A 22,512-nucleotide genomic window follows, 5' to 3' on the forward strand; every position below is an offset into this window, starting at 1 on the left:
GTTACATATGTATTATATAAAATTAAAATGAAAGTAATTCACCTTTTAAATAATTGACCTACTCCATCTATATCGTTGAGCAAATATTTATTAAAATTTTTTCTTACATGCATATTTGGGGAAAGAATCATAAACCTGGATGCTTCCTTAGAAATCACTTAATCTACTGTATTCATTTTATAAAGTTATTAATTCTTTCATGCATCTATTCAGTTAGCATATATGTACACATATATTTGTATAATAAACATTTCAATATAGTAAGACATATGCAAAAAAGAATATCATGTTACCTTGTACTATGTAAAATACAGTTTTTGGAACATGTACAAAAGCACATAATTACAATATATGTTTTAATAAGAAAAAAAATAAACAGTAGTTTGCACTCAGAAGAAGGCAGAAGTGGAGATCATTTCATAGAGGTGATATTTAATTTGGATGTCTGCCAGTAAAAGAGGAGAGGGAAATTCTAGGAAAAGGGAAGGAAAGCATCTATAATATCCCAGCTAGATGAAGTCTTTTCCTCCCTGACTTATTTTCTTCCTGCTGATCATCCTCTTATCCCTTTAACTCTAAAGAGAAAGAATCACAATACAGTGAAGCTTAAAAAGACAATCTTCCCGAGAATACTATTATTGTAATATTGATTCAACTCAACATTACATTTCTTCATAGTCATTTTAAATGGCCCCCTGTTATTACATATTATAAATATACCACAATTTTAAAAATCCTCAATTATTCAGTTTATAAGTTATTTTCTTTTATATTATTAACTATTGAAATTACAAGTTGTCTCCAATATCTTGCTATTATACATAATACTGAGATGAACATCTTTAAATGACATTCTTCTAGCATTAGTTTTTAAATCATTTATGCCAAAATATTCATAGAAGGATATTAGCAAATCACAGAATATAGATACTTTAAAAGCTCATGATGCATGTTCTTTTCAACAAATATTATAACAATATACGCTCCGAGTAGCAGTCTTTTATAGCAAATTGTGGTTCTGGCTGAGCACTGCTGTGCTTCTTACAATCAGCAGTGCCATTCTTACTCCTGATTCAATACCCTCCATGTCTCTCCTCCCCCACCTCGTGATTAATGAAGCAGGTGTGAGGCCGCAAGTACCACAAGACTAGGACCGTACTGAGATTTTGCGATGGGTTGAAAAATCATTTTGCCCAAAAAATCATTTTCTGGTTATTACTTTGATTCATCTCTCTTTACTCCTATGAAGTTCTACTCAGATAAAGTGAGTAGCTCAATTACTTCTGTGACAGAGATGGATCCATAATTATTCTTTATTAATTGCAGACACGTATCCTGGCTGAAATAACCACACTTTTAATCTGACTCATTCTTTTACATTCAGATCATTTCAATTTCTTTATGCCATCTTCTCTATTCTAAAGTCTAGTAAAACAAGAGTAAATAACGTTATTGAATAATTCACCTTAATAAAAATACTGCAAATCTGTGTAATAAATAGTACTGGGGCCACTGGGGACAAAAATTAAGTACTTACTTCATGCCAATGCTCCTAGTTAGAGTTAAAACTAAATATATGGCCTTTGTATTTTGTTGTTTTGTCCAGTATGAATCATTAAAGGTACTTACTTAGACATCAAAATTATCGCTGTGTTTTAGGTAACTCATGAATGTTAGCCACATGCAATTCTGCCACAAATGTGTATTTACAATGTGCATGCAACCTTCTACATCTTGAGAAATTACATTAGCATCTGAATTATGCTAGCTTGGTTCATCGTTACACAAATTCAGCTATGTTACAAGGTAAATCAAGCCCTTGATGACTAGTAAATATATAATCTGGATGAAGTCTATCTAATGTAGAGAGTCTTATGTGCCATACGTTTTGCAAAATGTAACCTGTATAACAAATGGATTCATCTACTACTTTTAGTGATAAAGTTAGCTTATAAGGAAACTTGAAATATAAAGAACATAGCAATTGTATATTTGCATGTACTCTATTAGCTCATTTAAACAAACTGGCAACAGTGTTCATGTCACTAAGCTGCTTAGTAATTGATAAGTGACATAAATGATAGCATAGGCTCTTAATAGACTAATCTTTCTAATTACTGAAGGTTAATTGGCAAGCATAACCTTTACAATGAAAGACACTAAGCAAAAACATAAAACATTAATAAAAACAGGAAATGTCCATTTCTTATGCTGCACCCTAAACAAGGGACAGGTGAAGAATGAAATGCAGGAAAATAAAACCATCAATATGATAGAATAAAATGTATGGATTTTTTCCTGCATGTCAAATAGAGAAGACCTATCTATGTTAGAAATTACATTATGGAAAAGTGAAAATAATTGCAGATTTAACTCTAAAACCCAATGTAAAAAATTAACAAAAAAGAAATACCATTTAAAAATAGTTTACTTAGGGGCACCTGGGTGGCTCAGTCAGTTAATCATGACTTCAGCTCAGGTCACAATCTCGCAGTTTGTGAGTTCAAGCCCCACATTGGGCTCTCTGTTACCATCGCAGAGCCTGCTTCAGATCCTCTGTCTCCCTCTATCTCTGCCCCTCTCCTGCTCACCCTCTCTCTCTCTCACAAATAAACATTTTTTAATGTATACAAAATTCACAGATTCTCTTTGTTTAATATATAAAAAAGTATTTCAAATCAGGAAAAGATCAACATAACAGGAAAAGAGATCTAGAACAAAATAAATGTGCACAGACCAAAACAAAACATGTTGTATCTAAATAATAATAAGAGAAATTAAAATTCAACAAATGCCAAAGTAATTGATGTTAGCAAACAGAAAAAAATTGAGCACATCATTAATCTGCAACCTAACTGTAATCATATTAAGAAAGAAGACTGTTTATGAGTTTAAGACATCATATTCTTTCAAAAGCTTTCATTATAAAAATTGCCATTACATGCAAATGTTAATTAGCTGCAGATTGTTAGGGACTGAAAAAGTTTGTGGATTTGTGTGGATTTGCAAAGTTGAAGATCATTATTTCTCATTTAACTAATAACTGTGATGGACTTAATTTCTGTATTTCAAATTCAAGAAATGAATGTAGTGAGAGTTTAATTTGTCAGCATTTCATAATTCTGTACTTAAGTAGTTTATTTTTTCTTAAAAATATATAAGCAGTTTCATTTCAGTGCTTAAAATAAATTTCCCTTTTTTGTTAACTGGTTTTCACCCAAATCAATGCATCAGTCTGAATAGTGACAATGTCATTTTCTTGATTGGTACAGGGGGGCAAATGACATTTCCTGACTGCCTTTTCTAAGTGAGATATTGCACTAGTGCTTCATACATACTGTCTCATAGAGTCTCAAAATTAATTGTTCAGATAAATGCCTGACTCATTTTACACATGAGAAAACTGAGGCTTAGAGATATTGATAACATGCAAAAGGCTTATCAAGAAATTAAGCTTAGATCTTATCTCAGATCCATATGAGTCCAAAGTCTGAATGTCTTTAATAAGGTCTCTGATATATCAGACAATTTATCATTGCTTTTATTTATTTTTTTTTAAATGTTTTATTTATTTCTAGGAGAGAGAGAGAGAGACAGCGTGAGCAGGGGAGGGTCAGAGAGAGAGGGAGTCACAGACTGAAACAGGCTCCAGGCTCCGAGCTGGCAGTCAGCACAGAGCCCGACGCGGGGCTCGAACCCACGAACCGCGAGATCATGACCCGAGCGAAAGTCGGACGCTTAACCAACTACGCCACCCGGGCGCCCCTATCATTGCTTTTAAAATAACCTGGCTTACTGGACACTATATACGAAAAGACGATTCATATACTAAAAGGATTGTATAAGATGTAAAAATTCAGAACATAAGCTTGGATCTTTCTCTTCAACTTTGTGTAGCTTTGGGTAATATATTCCAAAGCTTTTGACTGTTGCCTCCATCTTTTATATGAAATGGTATTATCAGATGACTGGATGGCCTTGAAGGTTGTGGTGGTAATCAAAATATTTAAAATCAGCATAACACAACAGACCAAACAAAACAGATGGCCAACCAATCAGAATTGAGATCAGCTCTAATGAGCCAGTATCAAGAGCAAGATGGGTTTCATTTAGTTATCAGATGAGATCCACAAGGCTTTCTATTTGGAAACATTATGAAAACCTATTTTGACATACTATGTTTGTGAATATTATCAATTTAATTTACATTTTAAAATTCCATACATATGACATTTGTTATTTATTTCTGTTACATTGAATTAATTGTTGTTTCAGCTTAAATAGCCATCTACTGAATATTATTTTCAGCAATACTCATGTGAATGAAAACAAAGCCAAAACCCCCTAAACTAACTAATAATTATAAAAGTGTATACAATCCTTAACATACATATTCTTATAACATGGAAATATTCTGAAGAAGAAAAGCATCATATTTCTTTGTAACATTGCAGATAGATTACAAAATACTAGTTATGGCTGGGCAACAAACATTTCATTGTTTGAAAAAAAAAAAAGGATTGCATAAAACTTCCTGGAACATTATTTTTTAGTGTTTAGTTTTCGTTTCCTCATACTTGGCCAAAAGAGCAGAGGACAGCAAATAAAAATGTTAGACATCACTTTTGGGAAGTACTCAGGAAGCTAATAAACTTTACAGCACGTACTTTCATCCTAACACTTTGAAAGAGAAGTCAAACCCCACAAAAGTCATCTAACTAAAAACATCATGGGAATAATTAAATTCCAAAATGTGGGTTATTAGAAAACCAAAAAAAATTAGTGCAAAACAATCCAAAGTTAAAAGATATTCTTGTTTCTAAAAAGAATTGATAACTATTGTATTTTTGCATATATTAAAAACCTGTAAGTTAAGAAACATCATATAGTTGAAAGAACAATGAAGTGTGCATTACATAGAAGGTACTAATCCTAGAACTGACCTTAGAATAGTCATTTAACTTCTTTGGTCTGTTTTTCCTTATCTATAAAATAAGGGTACTGTAACCGAATGACATAAGCTGGTTTCTTTAAGTGTTATCATTGTAACTTATAAACTTTGAGATGTTAAGCTGCTTGGTACATTTCTCTGACAATAAATCAGCAGTGTATGATATAGATATGCTTCTAAGGGGAATAAATGTAAAATAAAAGTAAAGTGTCTAGTATGATGACTGACATGTAGTAAGTGCTCAACAATTATTACTATTATGAACAGAGCGTAGAAGTAAAATATATTGGCGTTGTTAAAGGGTCTCTACGGTCTCATTGACACAAAATACTCTCTGACAAAAGCTACATCTAGATTCATGAACAAATACTGACCAGTGTGTCAATAATGAAGAGGAACACAGCTTTCAGGTTTTTCTTTGATTGACCAGATTCAGGAGTTAAGACTATAAAAACAACCACTTGCTTTTATTACTCTAAATTACAAATCCAGCAATCAAGCAATCGATCAGTAACTGGGCATTTCAGCAACTTGTTTATTCAGAACCAAACAAAAAGGGACTGATTTAGTTACAGCCATTCAAAAATCTACATAAGGTATACACATTAAGGAACTCTAGCCCTGCCACCTGCTTAGTGGGAAAATAAGGTGGACAAAGGAGGATTAAAGACACTGAGATGGGATTATTTAATAAGACTAATTATTAAAAAAGAGAAAAGTCCATCTCTATTCCATGGAGTAAACACCACTCTAAAATTTGGAGAAATGGATTCTTTTGGGAGGTGCAATATCATGATTTTTAAGAAATATATATTTGGACATTCAGATCATCCACGGCTCTTGGATCATAGCTCCCAAAACCCTTGGAATTTCCTGAAGAAAAAGAATGGAAACATTTTTTGTCATAATATTTCTTTCCTTGTCCTCAGTTCCTGATATTAATTCAGAGCCATAATAGTGAAATGGGTGTCTTATTATTCATAACAAGCCCCTTTCCACCACAACCAGGTTGATATTAATAAGGTGACTTCTGGAAAGTACCTCTTTTGGGGGCTTGTTGTCAGGGGAACAAACCATGAATAGAGGGGTGGAACTTTTAGTCCCATACCCTGATATCTGAGAAAGGGAGAGAGGTTGGAGTTTGAGTTCAACAACCAATGGCCAATGATTTAACCAATTGTGCCTATGCCCATAATGATCCCTCCATAAAAACCCAAAGGAAGGAGTTTGAGGAGCCTCTGGGTTGGTAAACATGTGAAAATGTGGCAATAGTGGTGCACTCAGAGAGGGCGTGCGTGGACACTCCATGCCCTTTCCCCATACCTTGCCCCATGCATCAACTCCATCTGGCTGTTCCTGAGTTACATACTTTTCCCAGTAATCCGGGAAGTAAATGTTTCTTTGAGTTCTATGAGCTGTTCTAGAACATTAATGGAACTTGAGTAGGGAACTCTGATTTTTAGTCTGTTGGTCATAAGTATGGCTAAAGGGGCACTAAGTGGCTCAGGCAGTAAAGCGTCTGACTCCTGATTTTGGCTCAGCTCATGATCTCATGGTTCGTGGGTTCAAGCCGCATGTCGGGCTTGTGCTGACAGTGTCGAGCCTGCTTGAGACTCTCTCTGTCCCTCCCTTGCTTGCACTCTCTCCAAAAAAAAAAAAAAAAAATTAAAAAAAAAAGTATAGCTAACAACCTGGACTTGTTAGTAGCATCTGAAATCAGCTTGAAAATGCACCTGCCTTAAATCTTATCTCAAAGGGAACAGACACACCAAAAGCACAAAGAGTCAAAACCTGATGCATTATAATTCACAGGGCCAACTGAGCATTTCTTGTGTGTCAGTTCAGCCAGTCCCTTAGAGCTTTCTGCCAGAGAGGTTCTAGAATTAGGGATACATTTAAAGGCCTTGGAGGTGTTTTACAACCTCTCCATTGCCATAGCCATCCCGCAACCCTACTTTCATCCTCCTAAGATTTATTTCATTAAGCTTTTATTTCTTCTGACATTGAGTCCAAGTTGCTGCCCCCCCACACCTGCCCTAAATTTACCTGATCTTTTCATGGATGCCAAGGTGAAAGCAGGAAAGTCAATGAGTCATCTTACCTGAAAATTCTTCAACTGAAACCTCTAGAGTGTTTTCAATTTTTAGAGTTGATTATAATTCTAATAATGATACTAAAAAGGATGCATCAATGAGTGTCTTGAAACTGGCATATTCAGAATAAACAATGTCATTAAGTTAAAATAGTGGGAAGATATTTCTGTTTTGAAAAACGTCTTTCGATAAATTTTAAAGGGAGAGACAAGGCAACAGGCTTTGGCCTCATTTAGTTTATCCTGAAATTTTCATCACTTTGGAATTTAAGAAGAGAGTTGGAGGATCCTAAAATATGATATTGATCTAAGAACCATCTGTTACCAATTTTGAGTCACAGAGAGAAATATCATAATTTTAGGACACAATGGGTTTGACCATAACATTCGGTGACCTACATTTATATTTGGATAAGCACTGTGAAATGCTTAGTCTTATCTCACAAGAGTATATCAATCCAACATTTTCAAAATAAATGAACATGGTAAAGCATTAATTATTCATGTTATGTTATAGAATATGTTGTAACAGTAGAAGAATAATAATAACTTATAATTATGTATCATACTATAACATAAGAATGGATCATTAATATGCTTAGCTGATAATTAATGGTTCTTTAAAAAGACAAAAAAATTGTCCAGTTCTGGCAGAAATTTTCCAGGCTAGTTGATTAACTTAAAGAAAATAACTGTAATTATTTCAATGGCATCCTTCCCACTGGTATTGAGTGATGACCACTTGCAAAATAGTTTTAAATAAAATGCTCAGACTGTTCCAGTTATGTTTCAAGTAATATTTGTGAACCATAACCATATTCAGTGATTGTTTTAGCTCAAAATATATCTCCCAATGAATTATGTGCCATAATGTATCTGATTTAAAATATTCTAAGCAAATTAAAATAAATTATTTTTGATATATTAAAAACTCTTTGTCTTGTTTGGGTATTTTAAAATATACTTACGGGTTATCCAATAGCAGTACTATGGGATTAAGTTCTTTCTTTGGTCTATAATATGCCCTGAGAGGAACAATAAAATTATACAATCCATTTCCAGCTGTTTCAGCTGCAACTATAATTAGCTTATTTTTGAATCCATAGGCTTTTGCGTCCTCATAGTAGTTATGCTGGCAACTCTAGAGAAGAAAAATTATACAAAGAAATGCCATTTTTATACTCCACTAAAATTTGGTGAAAAAATTTAGGATATATGGAAAAGTAAAAACAAAGTTAACCTAGTAAATCAGATATATGGTAAAGTAAAATTAAGTTAACCTGGTAAATCCTTTATTTTATAAAAAATTTGAAAGTAGTTCCATTTTTTTCTATGCCATTCTCCAGCCTGCTTCAGGAAATAAAGGTGTGCATGGACAAGATAAATGAATTGTGGGTGTGTAGCATGATGTAGGGGAAGAGAAAGACAGAAATACATGTGCGCACATGTTCTATTGGAAACCAAAATATACTGCTAGATGACATCTGGGTATCTACATTTAAAAATTATCATAATGTGTATGTATTTCAAAACAACATGTTATATACCTTGAATATATACACAATTTTAATTTGTCAATTAAAACTCAATGAAGCTGGAAAAATCTATTTCTGATTTTCATTTCCAGAAATATAATAATATTATAATGAACTAAGCTTTGAACATTTCAAGTTCTGAATATATAAAAGGATGAATATGGAAAAAGATTTTCTTTGTTGTTAAAAAACAAGCAAAATAATTCAAAACAAAACAAAAAACCTTAATTAACTGTATACCTGAACTGTCAAGATAATGATAAAAATACACAAAAGTACAATACTACTACTAATAATAACAACAAAAACAATAGCAATACTTTATCAAAACTCATTGTTGTCCTCAGAGTATTTAGCTATTTTCTAGGGGGCTGGTACTTACTAGACTTAGCATTATTAAACTGAGGTTCTTTTAAACTAAACTATCTGCATGGAAAACTGCTTTAGTGTTCTGCTTTTTCATCTATCTATGTCTCTGTTTATTTGGGTTGAGATTAGTTGAATCTCTGTGGATTCATCAACAATTCTGGAATATTCTCTACCTTTATTCTTTAATAAAAAATTACAAAATGCTTTTGGGAACAAGGCACCATGAGTCAACAGAAACAAAAATGATAGAATTAGACTCACAAAGACTATAAATTATTGATGTTATTAGATTCAGAATATAAAATGAACACGTTTACTGTGTTTAAAGTAACAGAACATTTAAAGTATGAACAAATAACAAGAGATTATTTAAAATACTCAGATAGATGTTAAAAGAAATGTATGTATTTGGGGTACCTGGGTGGCTCAGTTGGTTAAGCCTCTGACTTCGGCCTAGGCATGATATCACCATTCCTGAGTTCCTGAGTTCGAGCTCCATGTTGGGCTCTGTGCTGACAACTCAGAGCCTCGAGCCTGTTTCAGATTCTGTGTCTCCCTCCTTCTCTGCCTCTCCCCCACTCATGCTCTGTCTCTCTCGCTCAAAATAAAATAAACACTAAAAAAATGTAAGTAATGCATATAGTCTCTTCTAGAACTAAAAAGTACAATTAAAAATGAAAACTCAAAGCTGGGTTAGATTACACATTTGATGCATGTGAATGGGGTCAACTGCAGGACAGAGTTGAAGTCACTATTCCAAATGTGAGAAGAAAAGAGGTATAAAGTAGTATAGAAAAATTAAGATATTTGCACAGTAGTGTGACAAAGTCTAACATACATTTAAACAGGATGAAATGAGAGTATCAGTAAGAAGCACTATTCAAGCAAATATTGACTGAGAATTTTCTAGGATTAATGAAATACTCAAATCCTCAGTCAAATAAGTAAATAAAAATCCAGCTTCATATGCATGGTAATACAAGTGCAGAACAACCAAGACAATGAGATCTTAAAACCAGCCCAACAGAAAAGAGAGACTATCCACAAGGAATAGAAACTAGAATGATGGCCAACTTCTCAATAGTAACTTGGAGCCCATAAGACAGCAGATAAAATCCTAATGTGCTTGAAAGAAAAAGAAAACTGGTAACTTGGAATTGGACACCCAGCAAAACTCTTTTAAGACTAAGAATATATCTAGGGAAACTGAAATTGACAGAATTTAACACTAATAGGATCTTAGTAAGAGAATTTCTAAAAGCTATAAGCTAGGAAGTAGAAAAATGAATCCAGAAGGAAAGTTTAAGGTATAAAAAAGAATGGAGAAAAGGGGAAATGATTTCAAAAAGCAGGGAGCAATAAGTCTTCATGGGAAGTATGATTGAAGATTTACTAATATAAGTAGGATCTGAAACCACATGAAGGATGAAGTCATTCACAAAGAGGTCGTGGAATGAGAAGAGTGACAGGTGATGCTGAGATTATTAAGAACGTGAATGTTTATGAGATAAAATGAGTAAAACAACTACTTTAGAATTAGCTTAATTAGGGGCGCTTGGGTGGCTCAGTCAGTTAAGCGTCTGACTTCAGCTCAGGTCATGATCTCATGGTTCGTGGGTTTGAGCCCCATGACTGGGGCTGTGCTGTGCTCACAGCTTGGAGCCTCGAGGCTGCTTCGGATTCTGTGTTTCCGTTTCTCTATGCCCCTCTCCTGCTTGTGCTCTGTCTCTCTCTCAAAAATAAATAAACATTAATTTAAAAAAAAAGAAGTAGCTCAATTAATAAGGAAAAAAACAGGAGAAACAGGGAGTTTAGTGTTAATAAACCTTGATCAGGAACCAGCTTGTTGATACGGATGCAGAATGAACTGGGCAACATAATCCCAACTCACACTTCACACATGCAGTAGGATTGGCTGCCCAATTCCATCTCCTAATTGCAAAGTAGGCATTTCTTTATGGAGCAGACCACCACCTGCAGCCAACCTAACACTAAATAAATAAAGGATAATACCAGATGTCATCAACCAGTCAGCAACATTCTCTGTATGGTAAGGAGACAGTTCAGAGTCTTTGGTTTTAAAATACCCTCTATTGTTCCTTCAACAATCTGTATCTCTGAATGCTTAACTTTTCAGTTTTATCAGTTGTCTTGCTTGGGGACAAATAATTTCCACTCTTTGGTCTCCCAGTATGTTTTTTTCTCTTGACCTGTGTGTTAAAAATTAAAATGCTACAAGAAGTGAACCTAGGTTTTGTGGGGCCTAAAGCCTGTGTTATTTGGGGAATCCTCTTTAAGGAAAGTAACACAAATATTATAAATTTTAAAAAAAGTAGTCACCGGTTCTTTGAAGGGGCCAATACAGGTGGAGAGTCCTGAAGCTTAAGGTTTATTAATGTTACCAAAAATATACAGATAGTTAGCACTATCAAATGCTGCAGACAGTAAATTAAAACAAGAGCAAAAGAAAAGAGGCATTGAGAGATGGAATTGTCCATCTTAATGGACCCAGATGAATATTTGGAAGATTTACCAAAAAAAAAAAAAAAAAAAAAAAAAACCCTTCAGAATGATGAAAGCAGAATTTTCTAATGTTCTGCTAATTTTCCTCAGGAATGACAGTAACAGCAAAGATTCATGATGGTTATTATATAAAAAAAGTAATGGGTAGCAAGAATACTAACAGAATGTCTTAACATTTATTAACTTCCAGGCACTATGTTAAGCATTCCACACACACTAATTTATAGAATTCTCAAGAACCCAATGACTCATAGTAAAACCACAAACATTTTGCAAATGTGGAAACTGAAATTTAATGGTAAAGCTATTTGCCCAAATTGCAAACCCTCAAAGCAGATTTTAACCCCCATTAACTCCAAACTTTAGAGTAAAATTCCTGGTTAGAATGAATGGTGCATTTTAATTTCTGGAAGGTAGGAAGAGCGGTTGAGAATCTTCTTTTTATGTGCTTTCTATTCATCAAGAGAACAAGCTCTTATACAAGTCATGCCAATTGGCCTTATTGTGAAAGAGATTTAAAAATGCTTGCATTCTTGGACTCTTTCTGTTTTGAATGATTTCTTTAGAACATCCAGCCAGGAACCAAGAACTACAGTAAAATCTTTAGGAAAGGAGAGATTAATGAAAACACTGATATTAGCTTTCAGTCTAGTCAGTAATGCATCTTTGTGGCTAACACATAAATCAGCTAATTTTATCATGTCAAGCAATTCCACACTAAGTTTTGAGGCAGAAATGCCTGGAAAAATAAATAGAGCCCATTGGGCCAAAGTAATTTTGAGAGACTTTGGATGTTGAGAGTTCATAAGTTTGAGATTCTGGCACCTTTGTTTTTTCCTTAAAAAGACAACTGGCTGACTCATTGGGGACTTTAGTAGAAGAGTAATGCATTTGGGTAATCATTTAGTTCAGTTAAGAAAGTACAATTCACCATTTTATGTCTTACACTTACATTGGAAAAGAAAATGCTCTTTTAGTCAAAAGACTATACAAAATTATTTAAATATATGTAATTACAAAATGCCATATTCAGGTTTGGAGAAAATAACATTTACTTACCTTGTCTAGTCTTAAGCAGCAAAATGGCACTTTTTCATGAAGGAGATGACAAAAAGTGGGTGAACTTCCTATATATGGAGAGTAAGGTGGGTAGCCTTTAGCATATCTGTAAAACAATATGAAATATTTGAGTTGCCCTGAATAAAACAAAGCTGGACAATTATAGCCATGCCCTCCTATTTTCATAAAGTTAGATGCAACTCTTTTTGCTGCAATTGCATTTTGATAAAGAAAGACTTTAGAAGAAGGATAAGAAAACCAGGACCCATGGACCATTTCTGGCCCACCAGCTGGTTTTGAGAATTATAAGTCATTTTTTTAATTTTAAAGAATTGGAAAAAATTTTAAAAATGAATGGTTGAAAAAAACCAAAATAATAATATTTCATGTCACATGAAAATTATATGAAATTAAAATTTAAGTATCCACAAGTAAAGTTTCTTTAGAACACAGCCATGGTCATTCATTTATGTATTGTCTATGGGTGCTTTCATGTGTCAAAAATAGTAGGGTATGTACAGCAAAGACAATACGGTCTATGAAGTTTAAAATATTTACTAGCTGTTTCCTTCTATAGAGAGTTTGTCAATCCTCGGTTTAAAATAACTAGGTAGACTTTTTAAAATAGCAGTATTATTTTTTATAAAACACATTTAAAGCAAAATGAGTTATTACAATTTACTTCATCAATACTTATTAGTCATGGATGCATAATCACAAAGGAGTAAACAGTTGATTTAATCATTCAAACATTCACCAAATACTGAATATTGTTGGAGTCTTGCTTAAAATATTATCAAAAATATTTACTTGTTTGCTGACTTCATGAAAATAGCCACTTGTATATCATGGCTGTATTGACTTTCAAAATAAAACCATCAAAAAGTAGCAGAAGCAGAAAAAAATATTTATATTAAGAAATAAAACAAAATTTAGTAGAGGCAAAAATCTCTTTATGCAATATCAAAACTGTTTTCTCAGTAAAAATTTACCTTCTAAACCAAGAAATTTCAAACCTAGATTAAGCTGTTTTCCGGACATTATTAGATAGGAAGGTAAAATGGTGCACCTGATAATCTCCACTTTTACTTCAACATCTTTTTTAGTTTTCTAAAAATAAAAATATTTCACCTCTCAATCTTTTCAGAGGACATAGAAAGAATTTCAATCACAGCACACAAAATCATTTCTAGGAAAATACTTGCACTCAAATCTCCTTGTTTCTATCAAATATTTCATAAATATATTGAATACTATTGATTTCTTAGAAAATGCATTGTGTTCTGTGGGTATATCAAATTCCTTGCAATAATTTTTTTATGTGTGAAGGAGTAAAAGAAGGATCTTTTTAAGTTTCAATTATATTTCAGTCTCTTTTAGTTCAATTCAACATTGACATCAACGTTAATTGAACAGCTATCATATGAAAGATATTGGGAGCAGTGTTTGAATGTTGTTACTATTGTCACTACTACTAGTGCTACTTCCTAGTAATTATAACTCATTGAAAGCTTAATCTGCACAAAGTATTGTCATAAGCACTTCTCCATTATCTCAATTAAACTTCATATGAACATTGTGAGGCAGTAACTATACTCCCTTTATAGATATAGGCATTGTGGTTCAGATTGTTTAATAAAAGTTACTTGTACATAACCAGCAGAAGGTGGAATTGCCATGAGAAACAAATACTTTCAGATTCCATAGTCAAAACTGTTGACCACTGTGCTTTCATCCAGAAATAGCAGTATAATATGTGATGAAGACACATAAGCAAACTCTATTGAAGGCTAAAATGTGACTGATAGCATGTACATTGGCCTATGTGTTATGGAAGTATAGTAAAGAGAACTAGTACTTCCTTTATCCATTCATTCAAAATATTATTTATGTATATCATATGAAAAATACTGCTGAAATGCTGAGTTATGAAAGGGAAGCTTAATGGAGGAAAGCTCCATTACATGCCATTGAATAATCGAACTTCAATATGGACATGGAAGGAAAAAAAGGTTAGAAAGTATAATATAATGAACAAAATCATATAGTCATGAAAATGCATCTTTATATCACAAAAATACCAATTTAAGTATTTTCTTCTTTAAGGATAAATGATAATTTAGAGAAAATGGATCCTGGAAATTCATGCTGAAGCCAGAAATTTGAGGTCTTAAAGTATTTTCTATTTTTACATAACAGAGATATTGGCTAATAGGAAGGATGTTTTGGTAGAAGTATGTAAAATTGATTCTAGGATGTCCAAAAGGTAAGGAAATTAATGTCTCATAGTAGCACAAATTCCAGTAAACCTGACAATGTAGACTATCTAAACATACTCTAAGTTTGAGGAAACTTCTTCATCTGGTGTAGTTTCATCTTCTGATTGATCACTTAGAAGATCACATGTTTGAATAGATGATGTATCTGCAACCTCTAAAACAGGGGCAATGCTAGGTCTTCTGATTTCTCTGCTTCCCTCTGTAGGAAGAGACAGGGTGGGGCCACTTGTTGATCTGCAGCTTGTGTCTTGCAAGTCTATAGCCACCGTACCTACAACAATGAAACATAAAAATCCATCAAAACATTTATCATCTGTGGCTAACAGACACACGAAATGATGCTCAGTGTCCCTCATCATCAGGGAAATACAAATCAAAACCACACTGAGATAACCACCTCACGCCGGTCAGAGTGGCTAAAATGAACAAATCAAGGGACTATAGATGCTGGCGAGGATGTGGAGAAACGGGCACCCTCCTACACTGCTGGTGGGAATGTAAACTGGTGCAGCTGCTTTGGAAAACGGTGTGGAGGGTCCTCAAAAAATTAACAGTAGAACTCCCCTATGACCCAGCAGTAGCACTGCTAGGAATTTACCCAAGGGATAAAGGAGTGGTGATGCGTAGGGACACATGTACCCCAATGTTCATAGCAGCACTCCCAACAATAGCCAAATCATGGAAAGAGCCTGAGCCTAAGTGTCCATCAACTGATGAATGGATCAAGAAGATGTGGTTTATCTATACATGGCAATGAGAAAGAATGAAATCTGGCCATTTGTAGCAGCATGGATGGAACTCGAGGGTGTTATACTGAGCGAAATAAGTCAGGCAGATACCATATGTTTGCACGTATAAGTGCATTAGGAGGAACTTAACAGAGGAGCATGGAGGAGAAGAAGGGGAAAAATAGTGGGGGAGAGGGAGGGAGGCAAATCATGAGAGATTCTTGAATGCTGAGAACAAATTGAGGGCTGATGGGGGTGGAGAAGTGGGGAAGGGGATTGATGGGCACTTGTGGGGATGAGCATTGGGTGTTATATGGAAACCAACTTGACAATAAACTATTAAAAAAATTTGCCATCTGAATGAGAATCAACCATTTAATGATACAAATACAACCAGGATAACCAGGGAATATATTATTGTTTATACTTTAATCTCAAAGTTATTACTTTCTTACATGGGCTTTTTTTGCATTCCTGGATAAAAAAAAATTGTGTATTTGTGCAAAAGTGTATTTGCTAAGTCTAGCTCTACTGCACAAAACATAAGACTTGCGAAATCCTGAAATATTTAGGAATTTAAAATGAAAAAAAAATACCTTATTGCAATTTACATTTATTTAAAACTAATAAGAACTTTTGGCCTTTGCAATATTGCGGATTTCTCATTATATCTTTTCCCTTCGTTTTGTTGAGTTATTATTCTCTTGTTGATTTGTAACCAATTTTTTTTATTCTCTTGTTGATTTGTAACCAATTTTTTATTAGAACATTAATATTTTATATTTATTCAACAAATATTTATGGAATAACCATAGAATGGCTAGAACCTAACCTAGACACTTCGAGTATGCAAGGGGTGAGACAATGTTTCTACACATAAGCATTTAGCTTTAAAATAACCAAATAGAGGGGCGCCTGGGTGGCTTAGTCGGTTAAGCATCCGACTTTCACTTAGGTCATGATCTCACGGTTCGTGGGTTCGGGCCCCGCGTCGGGCTCTGTGCTGACTGCCAGCTCAGAGCCTGGAGCCTGTTTCAGAGTCTATGACTCCCTCTCTCTCTGACCCTCCCCTGCTCACGCTGTCTCTCTCTCTCTCCTAGAAATAAATAAAAAAAAACATTAAAAAAATAAAATAACCAAATAGACAAATAAATGGGAAAAAAGCTCTTTTAGATAATGATAAATACCATGCAGAAAATAAAACAAATGACGTGAAAATGAACAGTGGGGTTGGGAGCAGGAAGATGTATGTACTTTTCACCAAGTGGTAAGGAAGGCTACACTAAAGTCACGATATTTGATTTTTGACTGGAAAGGCAATAGTGAGTGCACAAGCTGTGAAAATACCCCGAGGCAGCAGGAACAGCAAACCCAAATTGCTTTGGGCTTTTGAACACTTGAAGTAGTAAACAGTAAACAGAAGAAATGAATTCCTTTGGGATTTTTGTATTAGAATAAAATTAATTTAAACATCAATTTGTGAAGAGGTGATGTCTCTACCCTTTTGAAGAAAATAATACAATCTACTTGATGGTTGCCATCATATTTCACTACCACTCACTTCATTTATGCACTCAGTGATACCTTGTCATCCTTCTAAAAGCACTTAGACCTCACTTTGTCCCATCTGAATAAACTAGTAAAACACTCTCTACTTGTCTCAAATCTCTGACCTTCCCACCTCCTTTATACTATCATAGCAGGTGTCTTAAAGGGGGAATAAAACTAACGGATTTTAGCATCTCTTTCCTTGTACCTGGAAAAAGAGGTCAGCAACTGATTTCTAAAACCTCTGAGGAAACTACAAAGTCCTCACAGAAGGACAGATAAACAGGGAATGTTTTTGAGGGTGAGCGCTGGTAGCACAAGTCTAATGAGAATATTTGAATATTCCTCAAAATTCGAACAAATTCTGGGGGTCAAGTTTCAGAGACTTGTACCTCTTCATATACACAATACTCAGATTGGAGGGAGGGGAAGCCTAGGGTGTCTGTAGTCAGTGGGAAAGCCTTTATGTGAGAGGCATATATGAAACTGCTGTTTCTGAGAAAACATATGTGGCAACCAGCACTCAGCGATTCCAATATCAGCAAAGGTAAAAGGTGGCTGCCATCAAAAACTAAACACTCACCCAAAATTTTAGCATCATAAATAAGGATTAATCTATAATTCATTCTATCTTTGGGGGAAGGGTGAGTGGGGATCCTAGAGAAAATGAGATTAAATTTGCCATTAAATCTGGAATTGGTTAAAAACTAAATTTTATAAATTTGACTTACAAAAATGAAGAAGAGCTATATATGGTTTACATCCTAAGATCCTGAGTTAAAATTCAGATGTATGGGGCGCCTGGATGGCTTAGTCAGTTAAGTGTCTGACTTCAGCTCAGGTCATGATCTCATGGCCCATGAGGTTGAGCCCCACGTCAGGCTCTATGCTGACAGCTCAGAGTCTGGAGCCTGCTTTGGATTGTGCCTCCCTCTCTCTCTGCACCTTCCCTGCTCTCTTGCTCTCTCCCTCTCTCAAAAATAAATGTTAAGAATATTTTTAAGAATTCATATGTATAGTATAGTAGTTATCCTCTGCAAAGGACCACATTGCCAAATTCAAGTAGGAAACAGAACTTAACGTAGAAGAAATCCTTCAATTCCCTGACTTTAAACAAACATGAAAGTTTCACCAAACTTTTATTCCTTTATTTCTGCTTAGAAGCAAACAGACGTACCTCTGTTTATATAAAGCTCATCCCTACTCTTCTTTTGGGGAATTAAATCCCTTCCTGCTTCCTAGGTAATCATGATCTTTTAACTCCATTCCCCAAATATATTTGATTCCACATCACCCCCAACTACCTCTTTATCTTTTTCCTGTCCAACACAGGGAAATTTGGTCACTTCCTGATTATTCTGCCAACACAGGCACCTGGCACCAAACTGGGCATTTCCTGAGGAATAGGATCATGAGAAAATCTTGCAGGGAAGACACAATTTAGAAAGTAGTTTCAGTTACAGAAACACTCTGTTCTTTGAACATTTCTTTTCCTTAACAAAACTGGCTCTTCCTGACATCTTCCCCTCACCCCTTAAAAAGGCAGATTGGAAGTGGGGAAATCTCAGTGTTGTCACTGTCTGTTTTAGACCATTTTCCTTTTATCCTTTAGAAAATCCCAGCTTTGTATCCCATATCTTCAAGGTTCTACCGCCATTATCCCTCATGGCTGTGCTTGGTGAATAATCCTGTCATTCAACTGATTTCTTAATGATTCTAGTCAGTTTCTCCAATACTATTTGCATTCATTTGTCAGGACTGTCAAAACAAAAAACTACAGAAATTGGTTGGCTTAAGCAATAGAAATTTATTGCCTCACAGTTTTGGAGGCTAGAAGTACAAAATCCAGGTGTTAGAAGGATTGGTTTCTCCTGAGAACTTTAAGGGAAAGATCTGGTCCAGGTCTCACTTCTTGGCTGACAGATGGCCATCTTATCCCTATGTCTCCTGCTATTCCTTCAATGTGTCTCTGTGTCCTAATTTCCTCTTCCTAAAAGGACACCTGTCACAGTGGATTTGGGCCCACCCGAATGATCTCATTTTACCTTGATCACCTCCATAAAGACCTTAGCTCCAATAAAGATCACATTCTGAAGTACTGGGGGTTAGGATTTCAGCGTACGAATTTTGGTGGATACAACACTTGTCCTGCCTCATTCAGAGTGTTAAAAATGCAGGCAAATAATCCTTCCCACATGCAAATCTCACTTCTTTGAATTCACTAAAGAAATCATTTTTCACCTTATCTCAACCCCTGTCACTCTTTAGACAGTTTTATAACTAATAAAAACAATGTTGCCTTTACTCATTTCCTGCATTCACTCTCTGACCACCACTATTTCCTATCTTTTTAGGTTACTTTCATTTGTGTTTCAGCTTCAGCTAAGGTTTCACACTCCTGGAACTTCAATTGTATTTATGATACCAAATGTGAACTGTCTCCCTTACTCCTTTCATGCTCTGTCTTCTTCTCTCCTTACCCACCTTAGGCTCCATATTTAAACAGTATGATTATTTCGTAGCAGATACTCTTGGCTCCCTTGCCACATTTTTGCTCCCCTACTCTGCTGGCACAAGCAAATCCTGTTTAAATTCAACTCTCTATCTAACCAATACCTGCATCAATGCAAATGAATATACTTGGATAGTTTAGCTCCTGCATTAGTCCCTCCAGTGCAATGTCTGTCCTTATTCTTGGCAAGTTCTTTATGCACATAGATAGATTTATATTTCATTATACACGTAGATGATCCTTCCAATGCTCCAAACTTAGTTCCTTATCCTTTCATCCACTAATAGACTTTTCTTCCACCATTCTTTAACAACTCACTCCCACAGTCATACCCTAGATCTGACAGTTACTATTTAGTACATGTAAACTCTATTTCTGGTATCTCATTCTCTGATATGTACCTTTACCTCTTCTCCTTCCAACTCTCTCCTTTGTAATTCCCACTGGAATTATAATCTTTGAATCCACTACCTTTTCAGTTTCTTTCAACCCAAAATGTCTTTTCATTTCCTTACCTAAATTAGGTTCCACAATTTATCATTATATTCATTGTCTTAAATATATTGTTGATTGCCTTGCCCTTCTCACTTCCTTGTACATGTATCACAGCTACAAAGTCATTTCTTTGCATCCCCTTGCAGCAAAACTTTTTGAAAAACACTAGACCTAGTGCCTCTAATTTGTCGACTGCCATTCTGTCATGAACTCCTCTGATCTGCCACTCCAATCAAAGAGAAACAGTCACCATTTTGTTACGTTCCATTGCCAGTTCTCAATTCTGATGTTATTTGTATATTAGTGGCAGTAGACATGGCTGATCACTGCAGTATCTTGAAAATCTTGATTCATTTTGATTCCAGGACACCACACTTGCCAGACTTTCCTACTACCTTGCCAAGGGCTCCTTCTTGGATTCTTCTCATCTCCCTGATATTTAATGTTGATATCCTCCTGGATTTTCTCTGTTTATCCCTTTTCTGTCTATACTTATTTCATCAATGATCTTGTTCAGTATCATGGCTTTAAATATAATACATAAGCTCATGAACCCCAAATTTACTCTTTCAATGTACGCCTCTTTCCTGAACTCTAGACTTTTATGTCCAACTTTCTTTGTGACATCTTCTTCTCAATGTCTAACAAACATTTGGAGTTCAGTGTGTCCCAAACTGAACATTTTACCCCCCACCCCTAACTCCAGACAAACCTGCACTCCCCCAAGCCTTCCCTATCTCAATGGATAGCCATTCCTTTTTTCCAGTTGCTTAAACTGAAAACCTTGGAGTTCTTCACAGTTCTTTCTCAGTTTACTTCCAATCATCAGTGAATCCTGGTTATTCTATCTTCAAAGTATATCCAGAATTTTCTCCTTCTTACTATCTCCACTTGAAAGTACTCTGATCCTTTGGTCAAACCAAGGATCTCAATAGCAGCCAAAGTGATTGTTTCAAAACAGAGGTGAGCATAGATGAGGTCATGCCACTGCTCTACTTAAAACTTGCAATGGCTCCCCCTTCACTCAGAGTAGAAATAATAATCCTAACTTTGACTTTAAAATCCCCAACACAATTTTTACCTCTTCCACCTCATCTCCTGTACCCCACTATCCCTTGCTGTGTTTGAGCTCCTAAAGCACACAGTTAGGCTCCCAGTGGGGCCTTTGTAGTAGTTATTATCTCTTTCAGGAATGTTCTCCCTCCAGATACACACAGGACTAATTCCTTCATTTTCTTCAAGTATTTTCTCAAATGTCATCTTTTCAATGAGGCCCAAAAAACGTACATTTAAAATTCCAGTCTCTCCAGAATTCATAGACGTTTTTCCCAGCTCTGTTTCCTTTATTCTTATTACTCATCACTTTCTAACACACTTAATAATTTCCTTATTTTTTATGTGCTGTTTATTGCCAGTCTTCCCTGTGATTGAATGTAAGCTCTGGGAGTTAGGGATCTTTATCTACTTGTTCATTAATTTATCATAAATATAAGAGTTTCTAGCACATGCTAGGCACTCCATAAGTAATTGTGAATAATGAGAAAATAATGAGTAGGACTAATGTAGAAGAAAGATAATATGCTATGTTAATGACAGAGTTACCTAATACAGTCTTAGCAGGGCCATAAAATATTGATTGATACTGAGACTGAGATAATGAGAAAGATTGATACTGACACTGAGATACAAAGGATTAGAAGCTGTTACCTAGGCAAAGTTGGAGGCTGGGGAGTAGATCCTGTCAGAAGAAACTTCATGTGAAAAGGTCCACTGGTCAGAAACCATTAGTGAAGACTGAAAGGAATTTAGTAAGATTGGGACTCAAGAGCACAATAAAAGGGCTGATAAAATACAGGACTAGAAAAATAAGATGGAATCATTAAAAAAAACTTTTTAAGTAAAATGTGAAATTTATCTTCTTGAGAGTTAGAGGGGGATGGTCTTCAATAATTACACCAGGACAATGTATATAAACTGGAACTGTCCTGGGGCAACTGGGATTGACTCATGGGAATAAGAGATCTTGGTCATCCAAATTATAAGCCATGTAATATTATAAAATTCAGATGTTTTCCATTGGCCAGTAAGAAGCAATTCAAATGATTTATGCAGGGGACTAACACTATTAAAATTATGTAAGAATTATTACTCTGGTTTCAAGGTGAAGAATAATGCAAGACAGCATGGAGGCATGGAGAGAAGCTTGGGGGTGCTGATCCTGCAGCGGAGGAGAAAGATGATGGAAACTCACACAATGATCATACAGACAATGGACAAAGAGAGAAGGGAATGACTCTCAGCATTATTCAATGATCAGATTTAATAGAATTAGGTGAATTCTGAGAGAAGAGAGAAGAGAAACAGTGAAAAGTCAGAACTGTCTGTTTTTTTAGCCAAAAAAAAAAAAAAAAAATGGAGGAG

General features: G+C 35.1%; 1 protein-coding gene across 3 annotated transcripts in view; it reads right to left on the reverse strand.

Moving 5' to 3' along the window:
• Nucleotides 1-22,512, reverse strand: part of KCNT2 (potassium sodium-activated channel subfamily T member 2) — a 355,813-nt gene that overhangs the window by 82,307 nt on the left and 250,994 nt on the right. For all 3 annotated transcript variants that reach the window (XM_039217452.1, XM_039217450.1, XM_039217449.1), the window contains 3 exons: nucleotides 14,866-15,079; nucleotides 12,530-12,635; nucleotides 8,012-8,184 (listed from right to left, as the gene is read on the reverse strand). In XM_039217452.1, the coding sequence (XP_039073383.1) occupies nucleotides 8,012-8,184; nucleotides 12,530-12,635; nucleotides 14,866-15,079 (493 nt within the window). The remainder of the gene's footprint in view (nucleotides 1-8,011; nucleotides 8,185-12,529; nucleotides 12,636-14,865; nucleotides 15,080-22,512) is intronic.

Source organism: Hyaena hyaena, unplaced genomic scaffold, assembly GCF_003009895.1.
Source record: "Hyaena hyaena isolate Hyena2069 unplaced genomic scaffold, ASM300989v1 scaffold_692, whole genome shotgun sequence".
NCBI lineage: Eukaryota > Metazoa > Chordata > Mammalia > Carnivora > Hyaenidae > Hyaena > Hyaena hyaena.